This window comes from Nerophis lumbriciformis, linkage group LG12 (assembly GCF_033978685.3).
Source record: "Nerophis lumbriciformis linkage group LG12, RoL_Nlum_v2.1, whole genome shotgun sequence".
NCBI lineage: Eukaryota > Metazoa > Chordata > Actinopteri > Syngnathiformes > Syngnathidae > Nerophis > Nerophis lumbriciformis.
In genome coordinates, this window is record NC_084559.2 from 4,065,001 (window position 1) to 4,087,365 (window position 22,365).

The 22,365-nt window shown below is 40.9% G+C and overlaps 1 protein-coding gene across 1 annotated transcript in view; it reads left to right on the forward strand.

Moving 5' to 3' along the window:
- The window catches only part of LOC140679240 (AP-3 complex subunit mu-2), a 36,439-nt gene extending 14,474 nt beyond the window's left edge, over nucleotides 1-21,965 (forward strand). The window contains exons 4-9 of the mRNA XM_072914240.1: nucleotides 2,075-2,212; nucleotides 2,296-2,381; nucleotides 7,531-7,664; nucleotides 9,716-9,923; nucleotides 10,009-10,153; nucleotides 21,589-21,965. Coding sequence (XP_072770341.1) covers nucleotides 2,075-2,212; nucleotides 2,296-2,381; nucleotides 7,531-7,664; nucleotides 9,716-9,923; nucleotides 10,009-10,153; nucleotides 21,589-21,689 — 812 coding nt within the window. The 3' untranslated portion in view covers nucleotides 21,690-21,965. The remainder of the gene's footprint in view (nucleotides 1-2,074; nucleotides 2,213-2,295; nucleotides 2,382-7,530; nucleotides 7,665-9,715; nucleotides 9,924-10,008; nucleotides 10,154-21,588) is intronic.
- The last annotated feature ends 400 nt before the right edge of the window (nucleotides 21,966-22,365 follow it).

The window sequence follows — 22,365 nt, forward strand, 5'->3', positions numbered from 1 at the left end:
AGGGGAAAAAAACATATATAAGTCGCATTTTTTGGGGATATTTATTTGATAAAACCCAACACCAAGAATAGACATTTGAAAGGCAATTTAAAATAAATAAAGAATAGTGAACAACAAGCTGAATAAGTGAACGTTATATGAGGCATAAATAACCAACTGGTATGTTAACGTAACATATTATGGTAAGAGTCATTCAAATAACTATAACATATAGAACATTCTATACGTTTACCAAACAATCTGTCACTCCTAATCGCTAAATCCCATGAAATCTTATACGTATAGTCTCTTACGTGAATGAGCTAAATAATATTATTTGATATTTTACGCTAATGTGTGAATAATTTCACACATAAGTCGCTCCTGAGTATAAGTCGCACCCCCGGCCAAACTATGAAAAAGACTGCGACTTATAGTCCGAAAAACACGGTAAAAGGTGCTGTCCACGCATGTGGCCACAAAGGCCTTTAGAGGTATAATGCGCCCTATATATAAAAAAAGATAGAAAATAGACCATTCATCGGCAGTGCGCCTTATAAAAATGGGACCCATTACCTCCCTGCTTGGCACTCAGCATCAAGGGTTGGAATTGGGGGTTAAATCACCAAAAATGATTCCCGGGCGCGGCACCGCTGCTGCCCACTGCTCCTCTCACCTCCCAGGGGGTGAACAAGGGGATGGGTCAAATGCAGAGGACAAATTTCACCACACCTAGTGTTGTGTGACAATCGTTGGGACTTTAACTTTAACTTTAATCCGGTGTGCCCTATGGTCTGGAAAATACAGTATATGTAAGCATTTTTTTAGCTTTTTAAAAAAATATGCAAATTACTTAATGGCTCCTACAGCCACAAATATATTGACAATCTGTGAGAAACACGATTGCTGTACATTGCTTGGTCTTTAACTTTTCGCTATTGATTTTAGAATCGTACATTCGCTCGCCTAAAACAAAGAGGCTTGTTCATTTTTATGGCGTTTGTTCTACAATGAACATCCCAGCTGTCTATATTGTCACCTGGTCTCCACCTTGTTATATTAAGCATTAAGGGTGTAACGGTACGTGTATTTGTATTGAACCGTTTCGGTACGGGGGTTCCGGTTCAGTTCGGAGGTGTACCGGACGAGTTTCCACACGGACATATTAAGTAGCGTATCGCACGTTGTGTAAACAATGCACACCGAGGCACAACACACGGCATGTTAGCAGCTAACAGGCTAGGATAGACTGACCATACGTCCTCTTTTCACCGGACATGTCCTCTTTTGCGGAGCTGTCAGTGCGGAGTTTCTTAATTGCCTCAAATTTTGAGTTAGGGTTGCGTGTATTTTCAATGTACGTTCAGGGTTAAGAAGGGGTTAAAAACAAAACAAACAGCAGCATTGGTGAGGGAGGGGCAGAGACAGAGAGAGAGAGAGAGTTATGATAAACGCGCATGCGTCCCCAGGCTCTGCTTTTTATCCATAGATTTATCACATTTAATTTTTTATTATCTATAGCAGGGGTGTCAAAAGTGTGCCCCGGAGGCTATTTGCGGCCCACAGCTAATGTTTTAAAGGCACACGGCACATTCTAAAAATACTATTAAAATAAACAAAAACATAACAAAAGTGAAACAAAAAAGCTTAAAGGTTAAATGTAATTTAGAAAAAGTTGCAATGTTGACTAATAAAACAAAGCTGGTTTTTTTTCTTTCAAACTGTCATTGCTCAAAACATAATATTGAATCAAAATCAATGTTTTTATGAATTATTGACCTATCCAAGGTTCCCATTAATTCACATCAAATATTCCACTAAGAAAAATATTTTTGGTGGAAGATTTTGCAAATTTGGTAAATAAATAACCCAAAAATTTATATTTTGTTGTTTTCTTACTGTACCAAAAATTAACCGAACCGTGATCTCTAAACCGAGGTACGTACGGAACCGACATTTTTGTGTTCCGTTACACCCCTATTAAGCATATATTCATCAGCATTCATAATTTATTATTATTATTATCACAACGTCAGAAAATAATGCTTGTCTAGGTTGCAACAAAAACTTTGTTTGCCATTTAATCAACACCCAGGCAGCACCAACGTGGGTGAACAGCTCCCGACCGGTCAGCTGTCAGTGGTACCATGGAGACGCACAGGAGTCAAGTACACCAACAATGAAGCCTACTTTGACGTGGTGGAGGAGATTGATGCCATTATTGATAAATCTGGTACGCTGGGAGGCCACACACAAGAGTATTTAGTATATGGCCCAATGTGTGCGTTATTACATGTGATCCAACTTTTTCCTCAGGTTCTACCATAACCGCAGAAATCCAGGGAGTAATCGATGCCTGTGTCAAACTGACTGGCATGCCGGACCTCACACTGTCATTTATGGTAAGTGTGTACATTAATTAGTGACATGCTTTTGAGAAAGTGAGATATGTCATTCATGCACAGATCACATGATTATTAGCTTTTCATCAAACAAGGAATGAATTTATAAAATTGATCATGTTCAGCTCACAATGAGGTAGTAGAACCACGTGACGTCTCCAAGCCTATTAACGAAAAAAAAAAAAAAAAAAAAAAATAGAAGCCGGTGGCTGCCTTCCTTGCAGTAGGTAGGTGTGAATCATACCTTTCAACCTTCCCTACTAAAAAGGATTTCAAAGTCCCTTTCAGTCTGCCGGAAAAAATGCCTTACATTACAGTGTTTCTCACTGATTGTTGATATACTGGCTGGTGCAGGGCCAATATGACATCATCATATATTTTACATAGTCGGCGATGATGCATATATTTTCTTTGACCTTGTGTAATGTCCATACTGTTGTTACTCAGCCAGCGTTTGTGGGTCTGATGGACCCGTTGCATTTTGTGGCTTTTAATGCCTCACAATCAAACACTTTTATGTTAAAATACTGAACAGAAGTTTACCTTATACTAATAAACATCTGTTCAGTATTTTAACATAAAAGTGTTTGACACCAGTACAGCACCTTTTAGCTCTTATTTCCAAAATTGTGTACACTACTGAATTGGGGTCTTATGGCCACTTATGTGGACACTTATACTGCCATCTGGTGGTGTCAGAAAAGTATGACATACAATGGAATTTTGAAAAAAAAAAGGGTAAAAATAAGAATTAGCATGTCACTAAACATGAAGTACACGTTTGTGTACTTATGGACTAAGTACATCATATTAAAAGATGATTTTTAGTTTTTACCTTATACGAATAAACATCTGTTCAGTATTTTAACATACAAGTGTTTGATTGTGAGGCATTAAAAGCCACAAAATGCAACGGGTCTATCAGACCCACAAACGCTGGCTGAGTAACAACAATATGAACGTTGCACGGAAAATTTCTCTGCCAGTTTCTGCATCCCAAAGAGATTTTTCTTTTGTGTTTCTGCACCTGCGGTTCCCACACAAGGTTGCAACACTGTTTATCAACACTGTCTGCTCTCATTTTCTCGCACATTTGACCCTCTGATGTTCTGTGTACCTACACTCTGTCCTCCTCCTGTCTAGGCCTGCTGTGTGTGTGTGTGTGTGTGTGTGTGTGTGTGTGTGTGTGTGTGTGTGTGTGTGTGCGTGTGTGCGTGTGTGCGTGCGTGCGTGTGGTACACAGAACATCAATTTCCACACTTCTATTAGCCCCGGGTCCAGTGGACCCGGGACATCTTATATGCAATAGAAATGTGTAGAGGGGGTGTATGGTGTGTGGTCATTGAATATGTATTCTGATACATGTTCTTCACAGAAAATGAGCCAAAGTCAGTAAGTCTCAGTTTGAAAAAATTAATTAATTGTATCATTTTTCTTTTAATAAAAAATTAAAATGGGTCCCACAGACCCGAACACCACACAAGGGTTAAAAAGGCAAAAAAAAAAGTTTATAGATACATTTAAAATCAAGTCTATGTTATGCGTAATCAATATTAACGTTGATTTTTTTTTAATATTATATTGCTTTGCTCTATCAATTGTTGCTGCCTTTGCTACAATGTAACAAAGGTTGCTGTATGTTGAGAATTTTTCTAGAGACTTCTCCAATCCTTTTTATTGACTTTTTCTTTAATAAAAACAACGAGCAACAAATCAAGCATCTTTTTCTGGTGTTAACCTCTTAAGGCCCAAGCTGTTTGTTTACATGCTTTTTTTTCTTTTTTTTTTCTTTGCTATTTGGGCTTATTGGACCCTAATTAGAATAAAAACTAAAAATCATCTTTTAATATGATGTACTTAGTCCATAAGTACACAAACGTGTACTTCATGTTTAGTGACATGCTAATTCTTATTTTTATACTTTTTTTTCTCCAAAATTCCATTGTATGTCATACTTTTCTGACACCACCAGATGGCAGTATAAGTGTCCACATAAGTGGCCATAAGACCCCAATTCAGTAGTGTACACAATTTTGGAAATAAGAGCTAAAAGATGCTGTACTGGTGTTAGGAGATTCTTTGCTTCTGTCGCTCGATGTCTACAAGGAACAGTAAAAGAGCGCCAATGTCTTTTTTTAGATTAGCACATTGCACATTTTGTAGATTGCTGTTCTCAGGTATATCTCGGGTATATTAAAGTACATCCACATCACATACATGCTGACTCCGCTCCAGACAATCAGACAGTGTGCGTCTTGGTTACATCATCACAACTAGAGATGTCCGATAATATCGGACTGCCGATATTATCGGCCGATTTAATGCTTTAAAATGTAATATCGGAAATTATCGGTATCGGTTTCAAAAAGTAACATTCATGACTTTTCAAAACGCCGCTGTACGGAGTGGACGTAGGGAGAGGTACAGAGCGGCAATAAACCTTAAAGGCACTGCCTTTGGGTGCCGGCCCAATCACATAATATCTACAGCTTTTCACACACGCAAGTGAATGCAATGCATACCCGGTCAACAGCCATACAGGTCACACTGAGGGTTGCCGTATAAATAACTTTAACACTGTTACAAATATGCACCACACCGTGAACCCACACCAAACAAGAATGACAAACACATTTCGGGAGAACATCCGCACCGTAACTCACCATAAACACAACAGAAAAAATACCCAGAACCCCTTGCAGCACTAACTCTTCCGGGACGCTACAATATACCCCTCGTCCCCCACCTCAACCCCAGCCCCGCCCACCTCAACCTCCTCATGCTCTCTCAGGGAGAGCATGTCCCAAATTCCAAGCTGCTGTTTTGAGGCATGTTAAAAAAAATAATGCACTTTGTGACTTCAATAATAAATATGGCAGTGCCATGTTGGCATTTTTTTTCCATAACTTGAGTTGATTTATTTTGGAAAACCTTGTTACATTGTTTAATGCATCCAGCGGGGCATCACAACAAAATTAGGCATAATAATGTGTTAATTCCACGACTGTATACATCGGTATCGGTTGATATCGGAATCGGTAATTAAGAGTTGGACAATATCCGAATATCGGATATCGGCAAAAAAGCCATTATCGGACATCTCTAATTATTACTGTATTGCGTTACTTCATAAAACTACTGTAATTATTTGTACTACTCTTGTATTGTTTTGTCTTGTTTGTTTTTTATTCTTAAAAGGCAGTCTATCCGTGTTGGGGGACAAGCGGTAGAAAATGGATGGATGTTATGTGTTGTTTTAGGGCGTCTAAGCACAGATTAAATCAATTTGGGTGGGGATGATTTGAGATGTTTTGAGTCGCAAGCGAATTGGATGGTAAATTGAGGTAGTTCTGTAGGTCGACATGCAAAATCGTTAAAAAGTACATACAAAAAAAGCCTTGCATTGTTTGTATTAGTATAAAAAAAAAAAATGTCTTGAATATTTGTATTTGTTTGTGTGATCTTAATCCCAAAATCTTTTTACAAAGTTCAGATGCAAAACGCATATCTATCTATATATTTTAGATTGACCAATAAAAAATGAGCTGAGGGTCACCTTGGGTCGGACTCTGGAGCATACTTGCCAACCCTCCCGGATTTTCCGGGAGACTCCCGAAATTCAGCGCCTCTCCCGAAAACCTCCCGGGACAAATTTTCTCCCGAAAAACTCCCGAAATTCAGGCGGAGCTGGAGGCCACGCCCCCTCCAGCTCCATGCGGACCTGAGTGACGTGTTGACAACACACAACAACAGCGTCTACCGTAAAGCAGTTCGTCTGCCGTAAACAGCAATGTTGTGACACTTTTAAACGGGACAATACTGCCATCTACTGTACATGCATATGTGACCCACCCATAATGTGTCACATTTTTGTGTTGATTTATTTATTTTATTTTGTGGTTTGAATTCGTTTTTGGAGCTGTCATTACACATTTATCAGTATTCACATTGGTCAGTAGGGGGCAGTAGGGCGTTTCTTCCCAATTGAATGCTATCACCTGCAGACCGGAAGTGTCTTATCATTCTGATGAGCGCGACCATTCTGTGAACAATTGAAACGTCCTGTGTGCTTTTTCCTCCTGTATAACAGGTTAGTTTTGGTGAATCAACTCACTGAATAATATCCATGTGATCTTTATAAGTTTAAGTACACATTCTGATGGTGGAGCCTAACTCTAAAGTGTTTGTGAGTTGTAGTTTGTATTTGTGAATGAATCCAGTGCACAGCTGCAGTAATCAATACAAATTTTTTTTCATGTATATATTCATTTCACACCATATTCATTGCACTTCTACATTCTTTATATTTTTATATATTTGCACATTGTTTTTCTAGCATGCACACATCGCACTGTATGGAATGGCCTCAATCTCGTTACCTTGCGTAATGACAATAAAGCTGATTCTGATTCTGATTCTGATTCTGAAAAAGGCGACGTGAGTACGCAATGTTTATATAGGAACTTCTGATCCTAATTCAGACTCCCAAATTAGAGCTCCCGTTTTCTTATTGATTTTATAATATATATTTGTATAATGTGTGTGTTCTGAAATAGTGACCGAAAATAGAACAAGGATGGACAATTCAACCCTTAACTCAACAATGAGTAGATGAGTGTTATGTGTGTGTATATGTGTAAATAAATGAACACTGAAATTCAAGTATTTATTTTATTTATATATATATATATATATATATATATATATATATATATATATATATATATATATATATAGCTAGAATTCACTGAAAGTCAAGTATTTCTTATATATATATATATATATATATATATATATATATATATATATATATATATATATATATATATATATATATATATATATATATATATATATATATATTAACCACGCCCCCACCTCCCGAAATCGGAGGTCTCAAGGTTGGCAAGTATGCTCTGGAGACCAATGCTTTAGGAAATACTGTACTGTGCTGAAAAATGGTTGCTGAAATGTGAGGGCTGTACTCGCATTTATGAAATACTGTATCCAACAAAATGTTTTGCTGTAGGGGAGAGAGAAACTATAAATCATTTTACATGAGAACATAGTTGTCGTGTCCGGCAGAAAACTGTAAATAGCAGCACTTTTGGGACTAATCAAACTGAAAAGCATATTTCTTCCATGTCAGAATCCTCGGCTGCTGGATGATGTCAGCTTCCACCCGTGTGTCCGATTCAAGCGCTGGGAGGCTGAGCGGATCCTCTCCTTCATCCCTCCCGATGGAAACTTCCGGCTACTCTCCTATCACGTCAGCTCTCAGAAGTGGGTGTTATGCTACAGCCTTTGTGCCCTTCCTAACCAGAGGATAGGACTTTATTGTCATTGCACAAGTACAACGAAACCATGTTTTCAGCACAAACCCGTTCAAGATTAGACAAACAAACAGTGTACAGGGTTACAGAACAGGAATGCTGATGGGTCGCCACGAGGCGCCCCGTAAAAGATAAGAAAAAGGTCAAACGCTGGGGAAGAAGATGAGTAAAAAAATACAATCTGGACTGGGATCCTAAGGGGGCTTAGTCTGGAGTGGGAAAAAACCTCCATGCCATGCACACGTAAACACGTTACATTTAATCACGACAACTCGCAACAGAGGGGCGGGGCGTTGGGGCCCTGGAGGTCGACTGCTGCTATGAAGCGCTGCCAGATGTCCCATCAACCCGAGGGGAATCAAGCGGTGGTGAAGGCGTGGGGTGGGGTAGAGGTGTGTGTGTGTGTATATGCCCATTGTCTTGGGTGTGTCGATGTAAATGTTCATAGGCTGGGGCCGTTCTGCATGCAAGCAAAGGTTTGACTCCAGGTGTCGTTGAGGAGGGAGGGAGGTCAAAAGCGTCCGTCATTGAGGTGTCCTCGGGGGTGTTTTCAGAACAGCCTGTTCCTGTTGTGCACAGCGTCAAGGCCATTCGAGGGATATCCATAAGGCGTCAGTACGATACAGTTGCATATAGGGATGATGTTCGAAATCGGTTCTCCCGGTTGTTCGATAAGAAAAGAACCGATTCCATGGACTCAAATCCTTTTTTGAGAACCGGTTCCCGTTATCGAGGCCACTATAGTAAAGAAAAAGAGTTTGTTCTTTATTCGAATCCCTGGGAACGAATCCCTTCGCACGTACAGGAAATGCCCTGTAGGACTGCAATGTTATGCCCATTTGACTGTAGACTCTTACTGACACCTTGTGGCGATATGAAAATACTACGCGTCATTAGTTTGGGCACTTCCGTGTTGGCGAGACAATTGAGAAGAAGACAAGTTGTGTTAGCTCTTACAAGCCTTGGAAAAGATAAGTCTGTAAGTAAACTGTTTAACTTGTTTATGTAACTCAATATTAAGGTGGAAAGTGGTTAAGTTTGATACTAAGATGTTTATTGAAAAACGATTTTTGTGCACTGTTTCAATGGATGTTTTGAGGACTTAAAATGGCTGCCAGTCGTATATTTCCACCATCGAAATAGTTTCAACACTCAGAAGTATTTGTTTGATGATAGTACTGTATATTTGTGTGAAGCTAATATGTACATATTGTGTGTTACATTTCAGTATGTTAATTGAATCACATAGCTTATACATTTGTCATTGTGTGTATTTCAGTTTTTAAAAAAAATAACAGTCCAGTGCAAGACAAAAGTAAAGATAGGAAAAGACAAAGCAAGATCAACAACAATAAAGAGCCTAAATGGATTAATCAGCTTTGGATTGTTTGTTAGCTTTCTGCCAAACTGTATAACCTCAACACGTATAGTGAGGGCAGAACAGGCAATATGCAATTATTGCCAGGCTTCGCTCTTATGTAAGGCGGGAAGAATTGTTGATTGATGACTGTGGTGTTCTTAGTGTCATAGTGTGTGTAGTTAGTATGTTCCAATAGCAGCAGAAGTGCACTTTTTGAAGAGCTGTATTATTTTCAGTTTTGTGCCCAAGGGACTGATTTTATTTAACACTATATTATTATTTATACACCTATAGTGATCACAGAGACAGGTTGTTTTTGTGTTACTGTATGTATTTGTTTTTTTGAAAAATCCCACTTAATATACTTTGGGTAACAACAGTCAATATTTTATTTTTTTATTTTTTATTTTTTTAGCGGGGTAACAGTCAATATTTATTTTTTTATTTTATTTTTTTCCTATAAAATAAAAGTGAGCTTTTGTTAAACCAAATATTGTGTTTTTTTCCATATACATCAACCTATCTGGAATCGATAAAGAATCGGTTCGATAAGAGGATTCGATAATGGGCTCGAACTCGATAATTTCTTATCCAACATCATCCCTAGTTGCATAACTCATCCACATGTCTTCCCTCTTCAGCCTGGTGGCCATTCCAGTGTACGTCAAGCACAACATTACATTCCGAGAAGGCAGTTCCCAGGGCCGATTTGACTTGACCCTGGGCCCAAAGCAGACCATGGGCAAGTCTGTGGAGTCTGTGCTCGTCAGCAGTCAACTCCCTCGCGGTGTCCTGAATGCCAGTCTTAACGCCTCCCAAGGAACATACACCTTTGACCCGGTCACTAAGGTAAAACACTGGAATATAGAGTAGATGGGATGGATTGTCTGCTGTTCAAGTTGTCACACACTCATATGGTTGTTGTTTTGGTTAGTTATTGACTTGGGATGTAGGGAAGATCAACCCCCAGAAGCTTCCCAGCCTCAAAGGCACCATGAGTCTGCAGGCAGGCGCCTCCAAACCTGATGAGAACCCCACCATTAACATCCAATTAAAGATCCAGCAAATGGCCATCTCAGGTACACACTTGTTGCACTTTTGTCCTCCTTTGGTTACTTTCTTTAAAGGGGAACTGCACGTTTTATTTTTATTTTGCCTATTGTTCAGAATCATTATGAAAGACATGACGACGAATGGATTTTTTTTAATGCATTCTAAATATTAAATAAATTATTTCAAAAGTCTGCTTACAATGGACCCTATAGAAGCTGTTCAATTCTGGTTATAGAGCCCCTAAAAAGACATCCAAACACCTCCATCCATCCATCCATCCATCTTCCTCCGCTTATCCGAGGTCGGGTCGCGGGGGCAGCAGCCTAAGCAGGGAAGCCCAGACTTCCCTCTCCCCAGCCACTTCGTCCAGCTCCTCCCGGGGATCCCGAGGCGTTCCCAGGCCAGCCGGGAGACATAGTCTTCCCAACGTGTCCTGGGTCTTCCCCGTGGCCTCCTACCGGTCGGACGTGCCCTAAACACCTCCCGAGGGAGGCGATCGGGTGGCATCCTGACCACCTCATCTGGCTCCTCTCGATGTGGAGGAGCAGCGGCTTTACTTTGCGCTCCCCCCGGATGACAGAGCTTCTCGCCCTATCTCTAAGGGAGAGCCCTGCCACCCGGCGGAGGAAACTCATTTCGGCCGCTTCTACCCGTGATCTTGTCCTTTCAGTCATAACCCAAAGCTCATGACCATAGGTGAGGATGGGAACGTAGATCGACCGGTAAATTGAGAGATTTGCCTTCCGGCTCAGCTCCTTCCTCACCACAACGGATCGATACAGCGTCCGCATTACTGAAGATGCCGCACCGATCCGCCTGTCGATCTCACGATCCACTCTTCCCTCACTCGTGAACAAGACTCCGAGGTACTTGAACTCCTCCACTTGGGGCAGGGTCTCCTCCCCAACCCGAAGATGGCATTCCACCCTTTTCCGGGCGAGAACCATGGACTCGGACTTGGAGGATGCTGATTCTCATCCCAGTCGCTTCACACTCGGCTGCGAACCGATCCAGCGAGAGCTGAAGATCCTGGCCAGATGAAGCCATCAGGACCACATCATCTGCAAAAAGCAGAGACCTAATCCTGCAGCCACCAAACCGGATCCCCTCAACGCCTTGACTGCGCCTAGAAATTCTGTCCATAAAAGTTATGAACAGAATCGGTGACAAAGGGCAGTCTTGGCGGAGTCCAACCCTCACTGGAAACGTGTCCGACTTACTGCCGGCAATGCGGACCAAGCTCTGACACTGATCATACAGGGAGCGGACCGCCAAAATCAGACAGTCCGATACCCCATACTCTCTGAGCACTCCCCACAGGACTTCCCAAGGGACACGGTCGAATGCCTTCTCCAAGTCCACAAAGCACATGTAGACTGGTTGGGCAAACTCCCATGCACCCTCAAGGACCCTGCCGAGAGTATAGAGCTGGTCCACAGTTCCACGACCAGGACGAAAACCACACTGTTCCTCCTGAATCCGAGGTTCGACTATCCGGCGTAGCCTCCTCTCCAGTACACCTGAATAGACCTTACCGGGAAGGCTGAGGAGTGTGATCCCACGATAGTTAGAACACACCCTCCGGTTCCCCTTCTTAAAGAGAGGAACCACCACTGCCAATCCAGAGGTACCGCCCCCGATGTCCACGCGATGCTGCAGAGTCTTGTCAACCAAGACAGCTCCACAGCATCCAGAGCCTTAAGGAACTCCGGGCGGATCTCATCCACCCCCGGGGCCTTGCCACTGAGGAGCTTTTTAACTACCTCAGCAACCTCAGCCCCAGAAATAGAAGAGCCCACCACAGACTCCCCAGATACTGCTTCCTCATAGGAAGACGTGTTGGTGGGATCGAGGAGGTCTTCGAAGTATTCTCTCCACCGATCCACAACATCCGCAGTCGAGGTCAGCAGAACACCATCCTCACCATACACCAAACACCTCCATTAGGGTTTTATATACATACTGTAAGTATATACGTAAATGCTGCTTTTTTATGTTTGGTTTGAATTAATCGACAGTGTGCAGGTTTCCCTAATGTTTATTTTTTGACCAAAAATATGCGCTGACAACTTTTAAGGTATATTTTCAAACAGTGCACATTTTGGAAAGATAAATGATGATACTTTTGGAGAGGGTGGGACTTGGTTTCATTTGCAATCTGGGAATGCTTGTTTGATGCGGGACGACACAGAGCAAAAACACCAAATCTTCACGTACAGCAGCATTTTTTGCACAATTTCAGCGAATTTGACGATGCTTACTTTGGAGCACGGACTGACTGAAGCGCGAGGCCAGTTGCAAAATTCGCAAGTCAGCTAGTTGGTGGCTAGGCCAACAGCTGGAAGGTAACTTGAGATCGGTAGGTTGTGAGTTCAAACCCCGGGCCGAGTCATACCAAAGACTATAAAAATGGGACCCATTACCTCCCTGCTTGGCACTCAGCATCAAGGGTTGGAATTGGGGGTTGAATCACCAAAAATGATTCCCGGGCGTGGCCACTACTGCTGCTCACTGCTCCCCTCACCTCCCAGGGGGTGATCAAGGGTGATGGGTCAAATGCAGAGAATAATTTCGCCCCACCTAGTGTGTGTGTGACAATCATTGGTACTTTAACTTTAACTTTAACGTCATGACTTGCTATGCCACTACTCTTCAAGACTCTTCAGGCCAGGGTCTTCTAAAGATCCCGAAAACTCATTTTAAAACCCGTGGAGACCTGGCATTCCAGGCTATAGCGCCCAGACTCTGGAACAATTTGCACCGGTCCCTCCGTGATCTTGACGGTGTTGAAACTCTTCAGAAACATTTGAAAACTTCTCTTTTTAGTAAAGCTTTTAGTTAAAGGGGAACATTATCACCAGACCTATGTAAGCGTCAATATATACCTTGATGTTGCAGAAAAAAGACCATATATTTTTTTTAACCGATTTCCGAACTCTAAATGGGTGAATTTTGGCGAATTAAACGCCTTTCTATTATTCGCTCTCACGTTGTGACGTCACATCGGGAAGCAATCCGCCATTTTCTCAAACACCGAGTCAAATCAGCTCTGTTATTTTCCGTTTTTTTCGACTATTTTCCGTACCTTGGAGACATCATGCCTCGTCGGTGTGTTGTCGGAGGGTGTAACAACACGAACAGGGACGGATTCAAGTTGCACCAGTGGCCCAAAGATGCGAAAGTGGCAAGAAATTAAGAAATTGGACGTTTGTTCCGCACACTTTACCGACGAAAGCTATGCTACGACAGAGATAGCAAGAATGTGTGGATATCCTGCGATATCCCTGGCCTGCTGACATCAACTCCAAAACTGGACAGATCAGCTTTCAGGAAAAGAGAGCGGATGGGGGTATCATACCTGCCAACTACTCCGGTTTTTCCGTAATTAGTACGGTTTTCATCAACCTATTCCGGGTTACGGTTGCAGTGATAAAAAATACGGTTTTTCATTAATTAAAAAAATAATAATAATTTTAAGTTTTATTCACAAAATTGCGTAACAACAATGACAATCGACACTGCTTCCCGTAACTTCCTATCGAGCCATTCCGAATGCCATGCGCGAGGCTATTTATAGCACCGCTGCCAAGCACGAGGCACCAGTTGCCATTGTTTCCAAACGAGCGAACGATCACGGAATCAGCCGGAGAAAAATCGCAAACGAGTCTTAAACCGAAAAGAAAACTGCAGTCATTCCGTGAAGAATATTCAAAAGCCTATCCGGGAATAATTATCCGTTCCAAAAAGGGTGAAAACTACGCGAATTGCACCTTGTGCAGACAAGATTTTTTGATCGGACACGCAGGAATTAGCGATGTAAAAGACCACGTTGGGACAAAAAAACACAAGTCTAATGCCGTTGCTAGCGATGCAAGTGGAAAACTTTCAACGTTTTTCGTCGCCCAAACAGATTCTTTGGATGTGATAAATGCCGAAGTTTTATTTACGGAGGCAATAATTGAGCATGGACTTCCAATCGCACTGGCTGATCACATGGGACAGTTATTTCGGAAAATGTTTCCCGACTCGAAAATCGCCAAAAAATATATGGATGTGGTCGAACCAAAACATCAAACATTATTCAGTGTCTTGGAACAGAATCCTCAAAAAGTATCGCCGATGTCATGAAGACGGAACCATTTAGCATGTCGACTGACGGCAGCACCGATTATGACGATGTAAAACTGTACCCCGTTTGTGTTCGATATTTCGATGACGACATTGGAAAAGTATTGTCAGGATAACTGGCATTAACTGTCAAAATAATTTCAAACTATTGAAGTTAGCTTACAGAATAAACATGTCAATCAACCCATATGATTTTTGCTGTAATATTTTTGTTTTGAAAAGTCACTGTGACTGATAGAAAAGTGATGGTTTTAGCAACATTTTAACCTGTCTGAATGCTAATAATCATTTTGCGTCGGGGGGTCCCTGAACCCCCCTGGACCCTGGCTACTAGGTTTTTCTGATTTCAAAAGTTGGCAGGTATGGGGTATGTCTACAGAATATATTAATTGATGAAAATTGGGCTGTCTGCACTCTGAAAGTGCATGTTGTTGCCAAATGTATTTCATATGCTGTAAACCTAGTTCATAGTTGTTAGTTCCCTTTAATGCCAAACAAACACATACCAATCGTTGGTTAGAAGGCGATCGCCGAATTCGTCCTCGCTTTCTCCCGTGTCGCTGGCTGTCGTGTCGTTTTCGTCGGTTTCGCTTGCATACGGTTCAAACCGATATGTCTCAATAGCTTCAGTTTCTTCTTCAATTTCGTTTTAGCTACCTGCCTCCACACTACAACCATCCGTTTCAATACATGCGTAATCCGTTGAATCGCTTAAGCCGCTGAAATCCGAGTCTGAATCCGAGCTAATGTCGCTATATCTTGCTGTTTTATCCGCCATGTTTGTTTGTGTTGGCATCACTGTGTGACGTCACAGGAAAATGGACGGGTGTTTATAACGATGGTTATAAGCAGCAACAGCATTCTGCCGAAGCAGGTAATGACATCTGAGGAGGGAGGCGAACATAAAAACAACATTGTCTGAGTAGATTTCTGCAGTTAAACAGCAGCAGAAAGGCCCCTTGAGGCTGTTGGAAGAAGTCAAGGTTCTTAGTAGGGATGTCCGATAATATCGGACTGTCGATATCATCGGCCGATTAATGCTTTAAAATGTAATATTGGAAATTATCGGTATCGGTTTCAAAAAGTAAAATTTATGACATTTTAAAACGCGGCTGTGTACACGGACGTAGGGAGAAGTACAAAGCGCCAATAAACCTTAAAGGCACTGCCTTTGCGTTTCGGTCCAGTCACATAATATCTACGGCTTTTCACACACACAAGTGAATGCAAGTCATACTTGGTCAACAGCCATACAGGTCACACTGAGGGTGGCCGTATAAACAACTTTAACACTGTTACAAATATGCGCCACACTGTGAACCCACACCAAACAAGAATGACAAACACATTTCGGGAGAACATCCGCACCGTAACACAACATAAACACAACGGAACAAATACCCAGAGCCCCTTGCAGCACTAACTCTTCCGGGACGCTACAATATACACCCCCCGCTACCTCCTACCTCAACCCCGCCCACCAATAATGCACTTTGTGACTTCAATAATAAATATGGCAGTGCCATGTTGGCATTTTTTTTCCCATAACTTGAGTTGATTTATTTTGGAAAACCTTGTTACATTGTTTAATGCATCCAGCGGGGCATCACAATAAAATTAGGCATAATAATGTGTTAATTCCACCACTGTATATATCGGTATCGGTTGATATCGGAATCGGTAATTAAGAGTGGGACAATATCGGATATCAGCAAAAAAGCCATTATCGGACATCTCTAGTTCTTAGTATCCAGGATGTGGAGAAGGATTGGCGTCTGGTGGACCCGGAGCAATACTCCAAGATCAATGATGTAATTGTTGAGATAAACAGAAACAGAAAAAAACAATGCTTCTTGCAGACAGACTCAAAAACGAGTTATAAAAGTGACTGTGGAGCAAAATGTATGCAGAATGTAGACCACAAAGAAGATGACAATAATCATAGGTCCTGTTTTACTGATATGTTCCATCTGTGCGGAATGAGCAATATTTCAACCTTAGCTATCTACTTATACACTGCAAAAACTGAAATCTAAGTAAGATGAAATATCTCAAATAAGGGTGATATTTGCTTATTTTCTGTCTGATACAATAATTCTTCTCACTAAGCAGATTTTATGTTAGAGTGTTTTACTTGTTTTAAGGGTTTTGGTCCTAAATGATCTCAGTAAGATATTACAGCTTGTTGCTGAGATTTGATGACCTATATTGAGTAAAACATGCTTGAAACTAGAATATCAACTGTTGCAAAGCTGCGTCATCAACACTCACAAGTATAAAACTACTTTTTTTAAAGTAATCATTTATTAGTTCAAGCATGAAAAAAAAAAAATCATGATGCCGAGCGCATATCATTATGTCAAGATAATGGCACTAGCATTTAATTAATTTAAGAATATTTTTCAACATATTGAGCAAAAAGGTCTCTTTTTTTTTTTTTTTTTTCTACCAAGAAAAGTGCACTTGTTATTAGTGAGAATATACTTATTTTAAGGTATTTTTGGGGTTCATGAGGTTAGTTAATTAGGGCCCGCATGGCCCATTGTATAAGGACTCCCAAAGGGAGTCCTTATGCAATGGGACATAAGGACCTATTGAATTTGTAAGGTTTTATTATTATTATACCGGCCGCCTCTTTGAGCTGTAATTTGACCCACCCATGCTTCAAAACTCACCATATTTGACCCACACATCAGGACCTGCGAAAATTACCTTTTTTTTAAAAAACCGAACCCCAAAAATCAAAATTGCGCTCTAGCGCCCCCTAGGAAAAATAAAAAACAGACTGCCTGTAACTCCCACTAGGAAGGTCAGAGAGACATGAAACAAAAACCTCTATGTAGGTCTGACTTAGACCTAGTTCTCATAATTGTATGTCTTCGGGCTAAAATCAACAGGAAGTTGGCAATTCCCCCTTCAAGACAAAAAAGTACTAAAAACAGTCACTTTTGCCTCTTTGAGCTGTAATTTGACCCCCTTAACATGCTTCAAAACTCACCAAACTGAACGCACACATCAGGACTGGCTAAAACTGTGATCTAATGAAAAAACCTAACCCCAAATCCAAAAATTGGGCTCTACAGCAATTTTTTCATAAAACGCACAAAAAACTGCTCCTCGGATGAAATATCTGACAAAACTGCCTGTAACTCCCACTGGGAAGGTCGGAGAGACATGAAACAAAAACCTCTCCGTAGGTCTCACTTAGACCTACATTTCATAAATTGACAACCCCCAGCAAAAATATACAGGAAGTTTGCTATTCCCCCTTCAACACAACATTTTTGTAAAAACCCGTCACCTTTCTTCAAACATTATCTCCTCTGAGCGCGTTTGTTGTTTCGGCTTCAAACTAACACAGGAGAGAGATTGAACCCTTGTGATTAAAAGTTGGTGAAAGAGTTGTGATACCTGCTCCGGTTTTGATTTTATGACCCTTCAAAGACCCGCTGCACTGATGCTCCTGCGGTGCTGTTTTTTTAAGATGGCTGCTTAAAAGCAGGAAGCACCAACGTGCCCACACAATGCAGACAAGGTAGGTACACTAGACAAAAGTCTTGGGACACTTCAGACTACAAGTAGACAAAAGTATTGGGACACTTAGGACTAGCACCTGCCAAATACGCGGGCCCGAACAACGCTGCTTGCAGCTTTAATTTAAGAATATTTTTCAACATATTGAGCAAAAAGGTCTCTTTTTTTTCTACCAAGAAAAGTGCACTTGTTATTAGTGAGAATATACTTATTTTAAGGTATTTTTGGGGTTCATTGAGGTTAGTTAATTAGGGCCCGCATGGCCCATTGTATAAGGACTTCCAAAGGGAGTCCTTATGCAATGGGACATAAGGACCTATTGAATTTGTAAGGTTTTATTATTATTATACCGGCCGCCTCTTTGAGCTGTAATTTGACCCACTTAACATGCTTCAAAACTCACCATATTTGACCCACACATCAGGACCTGCGAAAATTGCCTTTTAATAAAAAAAAACGAACCCCAAAACTCAAAATTGCGCTCTAGCGCCCCCTAGGAAAAAAAAAACTAGACTGCCTGTAACTCTCACTAGAAAGGTCGGAGAGACATGAAAAAAATACCTCCTATGTAGGTCTGACTTAGACCTACATTTCACAATTGTACATTGTTGGGCAAAAATCAACAGGAAGTTGGCTATTCCCCCTTCAAGACAAAAATTTACTAAAAACAGTCACTTTTGCCTTTTTGAGCTGTAATTTGACCCCCTTAACATGCTTCAAAACTCACCAAACTGAACGCACACATTAGGACTGGCAAAAATTGCGATCTAATAAAAAAAAACCTAACCCCAAATCTCAAAATTGCGCTCTACCGCAATTTTTGAATAAAACGCAGAAAAAACTGCTCCTCGGAAGAAGAAAATGACAAAACTGCCTGTAACTCCCACTGGGAAGGTCGGAGAGACATGAAACAAAAACCTCTACGTAGGTCTCACTTAGAACTGCATTTCATAAATTGACAACCCCCAGCAAAAATCAACAGGAAGTTTGCTATTCCCCCTTCAAAACAAAATTTTTGTAAAAACCGGTCACCTGTCTTCAAACATTATCTCCTCTGAGCGCGTTTGTTGTTTCAGCTTCAAACTAACACAGGAGAGAGATTGAACCCTTCTGATTAAAAGTTGGCGAAAGAGTTTTGATACCTGCTCCGGTTTTGATTTTATGACCCTTCAAAGAACCGCTGCGCTGATGCTGCTGTTTTTTTAAGATGGCTGCTTAAAAGCAGGAAGCACCAGCGTGCCCACACAATGCAGACTAGGTAGGTACACTAGACAAAAGTATTGGGACACTTATGACTATCACTGGACAAAAGTATTGGGACACTTACGCCGAAAACTGGACAAAAGTATTTGGACACTTGGGACTACAACTTGACAAAAGTATTGGGACACTTACGACTAAAAGTAGACAACAGTATTGGGAAACTTAGGACTACCACTGGACAAAAGTATTGGGACACTTACACTGGACAAAAGTATTGGGACACTTGGGACTAAAACTTGACAAACGTATTGGGACACTTAGGACTAGCACCTGCCAAATACGCGGGCCCGACCAATGCTGCTTGCAGCTTTAATTAGGGCCCGCAATGGCCCATTGCAAAAGGACTCCCTGGAGTCCTTATGCAATGGGACATAAGGACCTATTGTTATTCTAAGGTTTTATTATTCTTTCTTATTCTTCCGCAGCTTTGCGCTGTACTTTGACCCCCTTAACATGCTTCAAAACTCACCAAATTTGACGCACACATCAAAAAACGCGAACAAAACTCTTTGGTAAAAAAACCTAACCCCAAAACTCAAAATTGCGCTCTAGCGCCCCCTAGAAAGAAAACTGCTTATAACTCCCAGTACGAATGTTGTAGAGTCATGAAACCAAAACAACTATGTAGGTCTCACTTAGACCTACTTTTCATTAATTAATTTCCTCGGGCAAAAATCAACAGGAAGTTGGCAATTCCCCCTTCAAGACAAAAAAGTACTAAAAACAGTCACTTTTGCCTCTTTGAGCTGTAATTTGACCCCCTTAACATGCTTCAAAACTCACCGAACTTTACACACACATCAGGACTAGCAAAAATTGCGATCTAATAAAAAAAGCTAACCCCAAATTTAAAAATTGCGCTCTAGAGCAATTTTTGAATATAACGGAGAAAAAACTGCTCCTCGGAAGAAGAAAATGACAAAACTGCCTGTAACTCCCACTGGGAAGGTCGGAGAGACATGAAACAAAAACCTCTATGTAGGTCTCACTTAGACCTACATTTCATAAATTGACAACCCCCAGCAAAAATCAACAGGAAGTTTGCTATTCCCCCTTCAAAACAAATTTTTTGTAAAAACCGGTCACCTTCCTTCAAAAACGAACTCCTCTGAGCGCGTTTGTCGTTTCGCCTTCAAACTAACACAGGAGAGAGATTGAACCCTTGTGATTACAACAACAGAAGCGCTTTTTTTTTATAACTGCTCCGGTTTTGATTTTATGACCCTTCAAAGACCCGCTGCGCTGATGCTGCTGCGCTACTGTTTTTTTAAGATGGCTGCTTAAAAGCAGGAAGCACCAGCGTGCCCACACAATGCAGACAAGGCAGGTACACTAGACAAAAGTCTTGGGACACTTCAGACTAAAAGTAGACAAAAGTATTGGGACACTTAGGACTACCACTGGACAAAAGTATTGGGACACATAGCACCAAAACTGGACAAAAGTATTGGGATACTTGGGACTACAATTTGACAAAATTATTGGGACACTTATGACTACCACTGGACAATAGTATTGGGACACTTACACTGGCCAAAAGTATTGGGACGCTTACACTGGACTAAAGTATTGGGACACTTAGGACTACAACTGGCTAAAGTATTGGGACACTTGGGACTACAACTTGACAAAAGCATTGGGACACTTATGGCTACCACTGAACATAAGTATTGAGACACTTACACTGTACAAAAGTATTGGGACACTTAGGACTACAACTAGACAAAAGTATTGGGACACTTGGGATTACAACTGGACAAAAGTATTGGGACACTTACAACTACAACTGGACAAAAGTATTGGGATACTTGGGACTACAACTTGACAAAAGTATTGGGACACTTATGACTACCACTGGACAAAAGTTTTTGGACACTTAGGACGAAAACTAAACAAAATTCTTGGGACACTTATGGCTACCACTAAACATAAGTATTGGGACACTTACACTGTGCAAAAGTATTGGGACACTTAGGACTAAAACTAGACAAAAGTTTTGGGACACTTGGGATTACAACTGGACAAAAGTATTGGGACACTTTGGACTAAAACTTGACACAAGTATTGGGACACTTAGGACTAGCACCTGCCAAATACGCGGGCCCGAACAACGCTGCTTGCAGCTTTAATTTTACTTGTTTTGGAAAGTCTTGACAAGCCAAATTTTCTTGTTTTATTGGCAGATAATTTTGCTTAGTTCAAATAAAATACCCCTCATGTTTGTATTTTTTTTTTTCTTGTTTTTGAACACTGACTTTTTGCAGTGAATGTCAAAGCTTTCTCAGCTGACAACCTCCTGACTCTCACTCTGACAGCAGTGTCACACATCAGCCACAAGATGGCGCCAAAGGACACTTGGCAACATTTCTTCATGGGTGTTTGTAATCATGTTTGTTGTATTGAAAGTTAGACACCTGAGCAATATCAGTGGCAGTGTGCGTCTATATTGGTGTACATCATATTACAGTATATATATATATATATATACATATAAACAAACACACTGATGAATTAAAGCCATTCTGTGTTTGAACAGGGCTGAAGGTGAATCGTCTGGACATGTACGGTGAGAAATACAAACCTTTCAAAGGCATCAAGTACATGACCAAGGCTGGCAAGTTCCAGGTCCGAACATGAAAACCGCATCAGTTCTGCTTGAAACGGACCAAACCTTCCCCGAGACTGAAGACTTATGTGTGATGTTTCACACCTTGTCTGTTTACACACATTTCAAAATGTATCTCTCATGACCATGGCGTATAGAAATAGTCATCAAACACTTGAACCCACTTGTCCATCCAATGTATTCCTTCAAAAACTAATAATATTGATCTATTTAGGCTGGTCCAAGCTGTCTGAGAAATGACGGCTGGTGCTGTGTGAATATAGAGAAAATACTTTCCTCGGCTTTGTTAGTAAGTGTCAATATTTTCTTTATTTGTTTCTATTTATTTTTTCTTTTCTCTCCTATTTGGTGCTTTCGTTTTGAGTTGTGTTTAGTCTTAAAATGAGAATATGACAGCCGCCTTCGGTCATACACTGAGCTAATATTTCAATGTTGCAATGATCCGTCATTACTATTCTAAACACATCCATCTGTACGCATACTTGTTGACAGCTGCAGCTCTAAATTCACCAAAAAAATAAAATATATATATTTTTTCCCCTCATCCAAAGAATGATACATGAATTCAAATTACAAATTTTGATGATGATGTCCCAAATGGTCAAAATTTGGACAAAAACTGAAATAATTCAATAGCGTCACCATGGCAACCCATCATCCTGTTCCTATTACAGTGCTGGAAGAAAT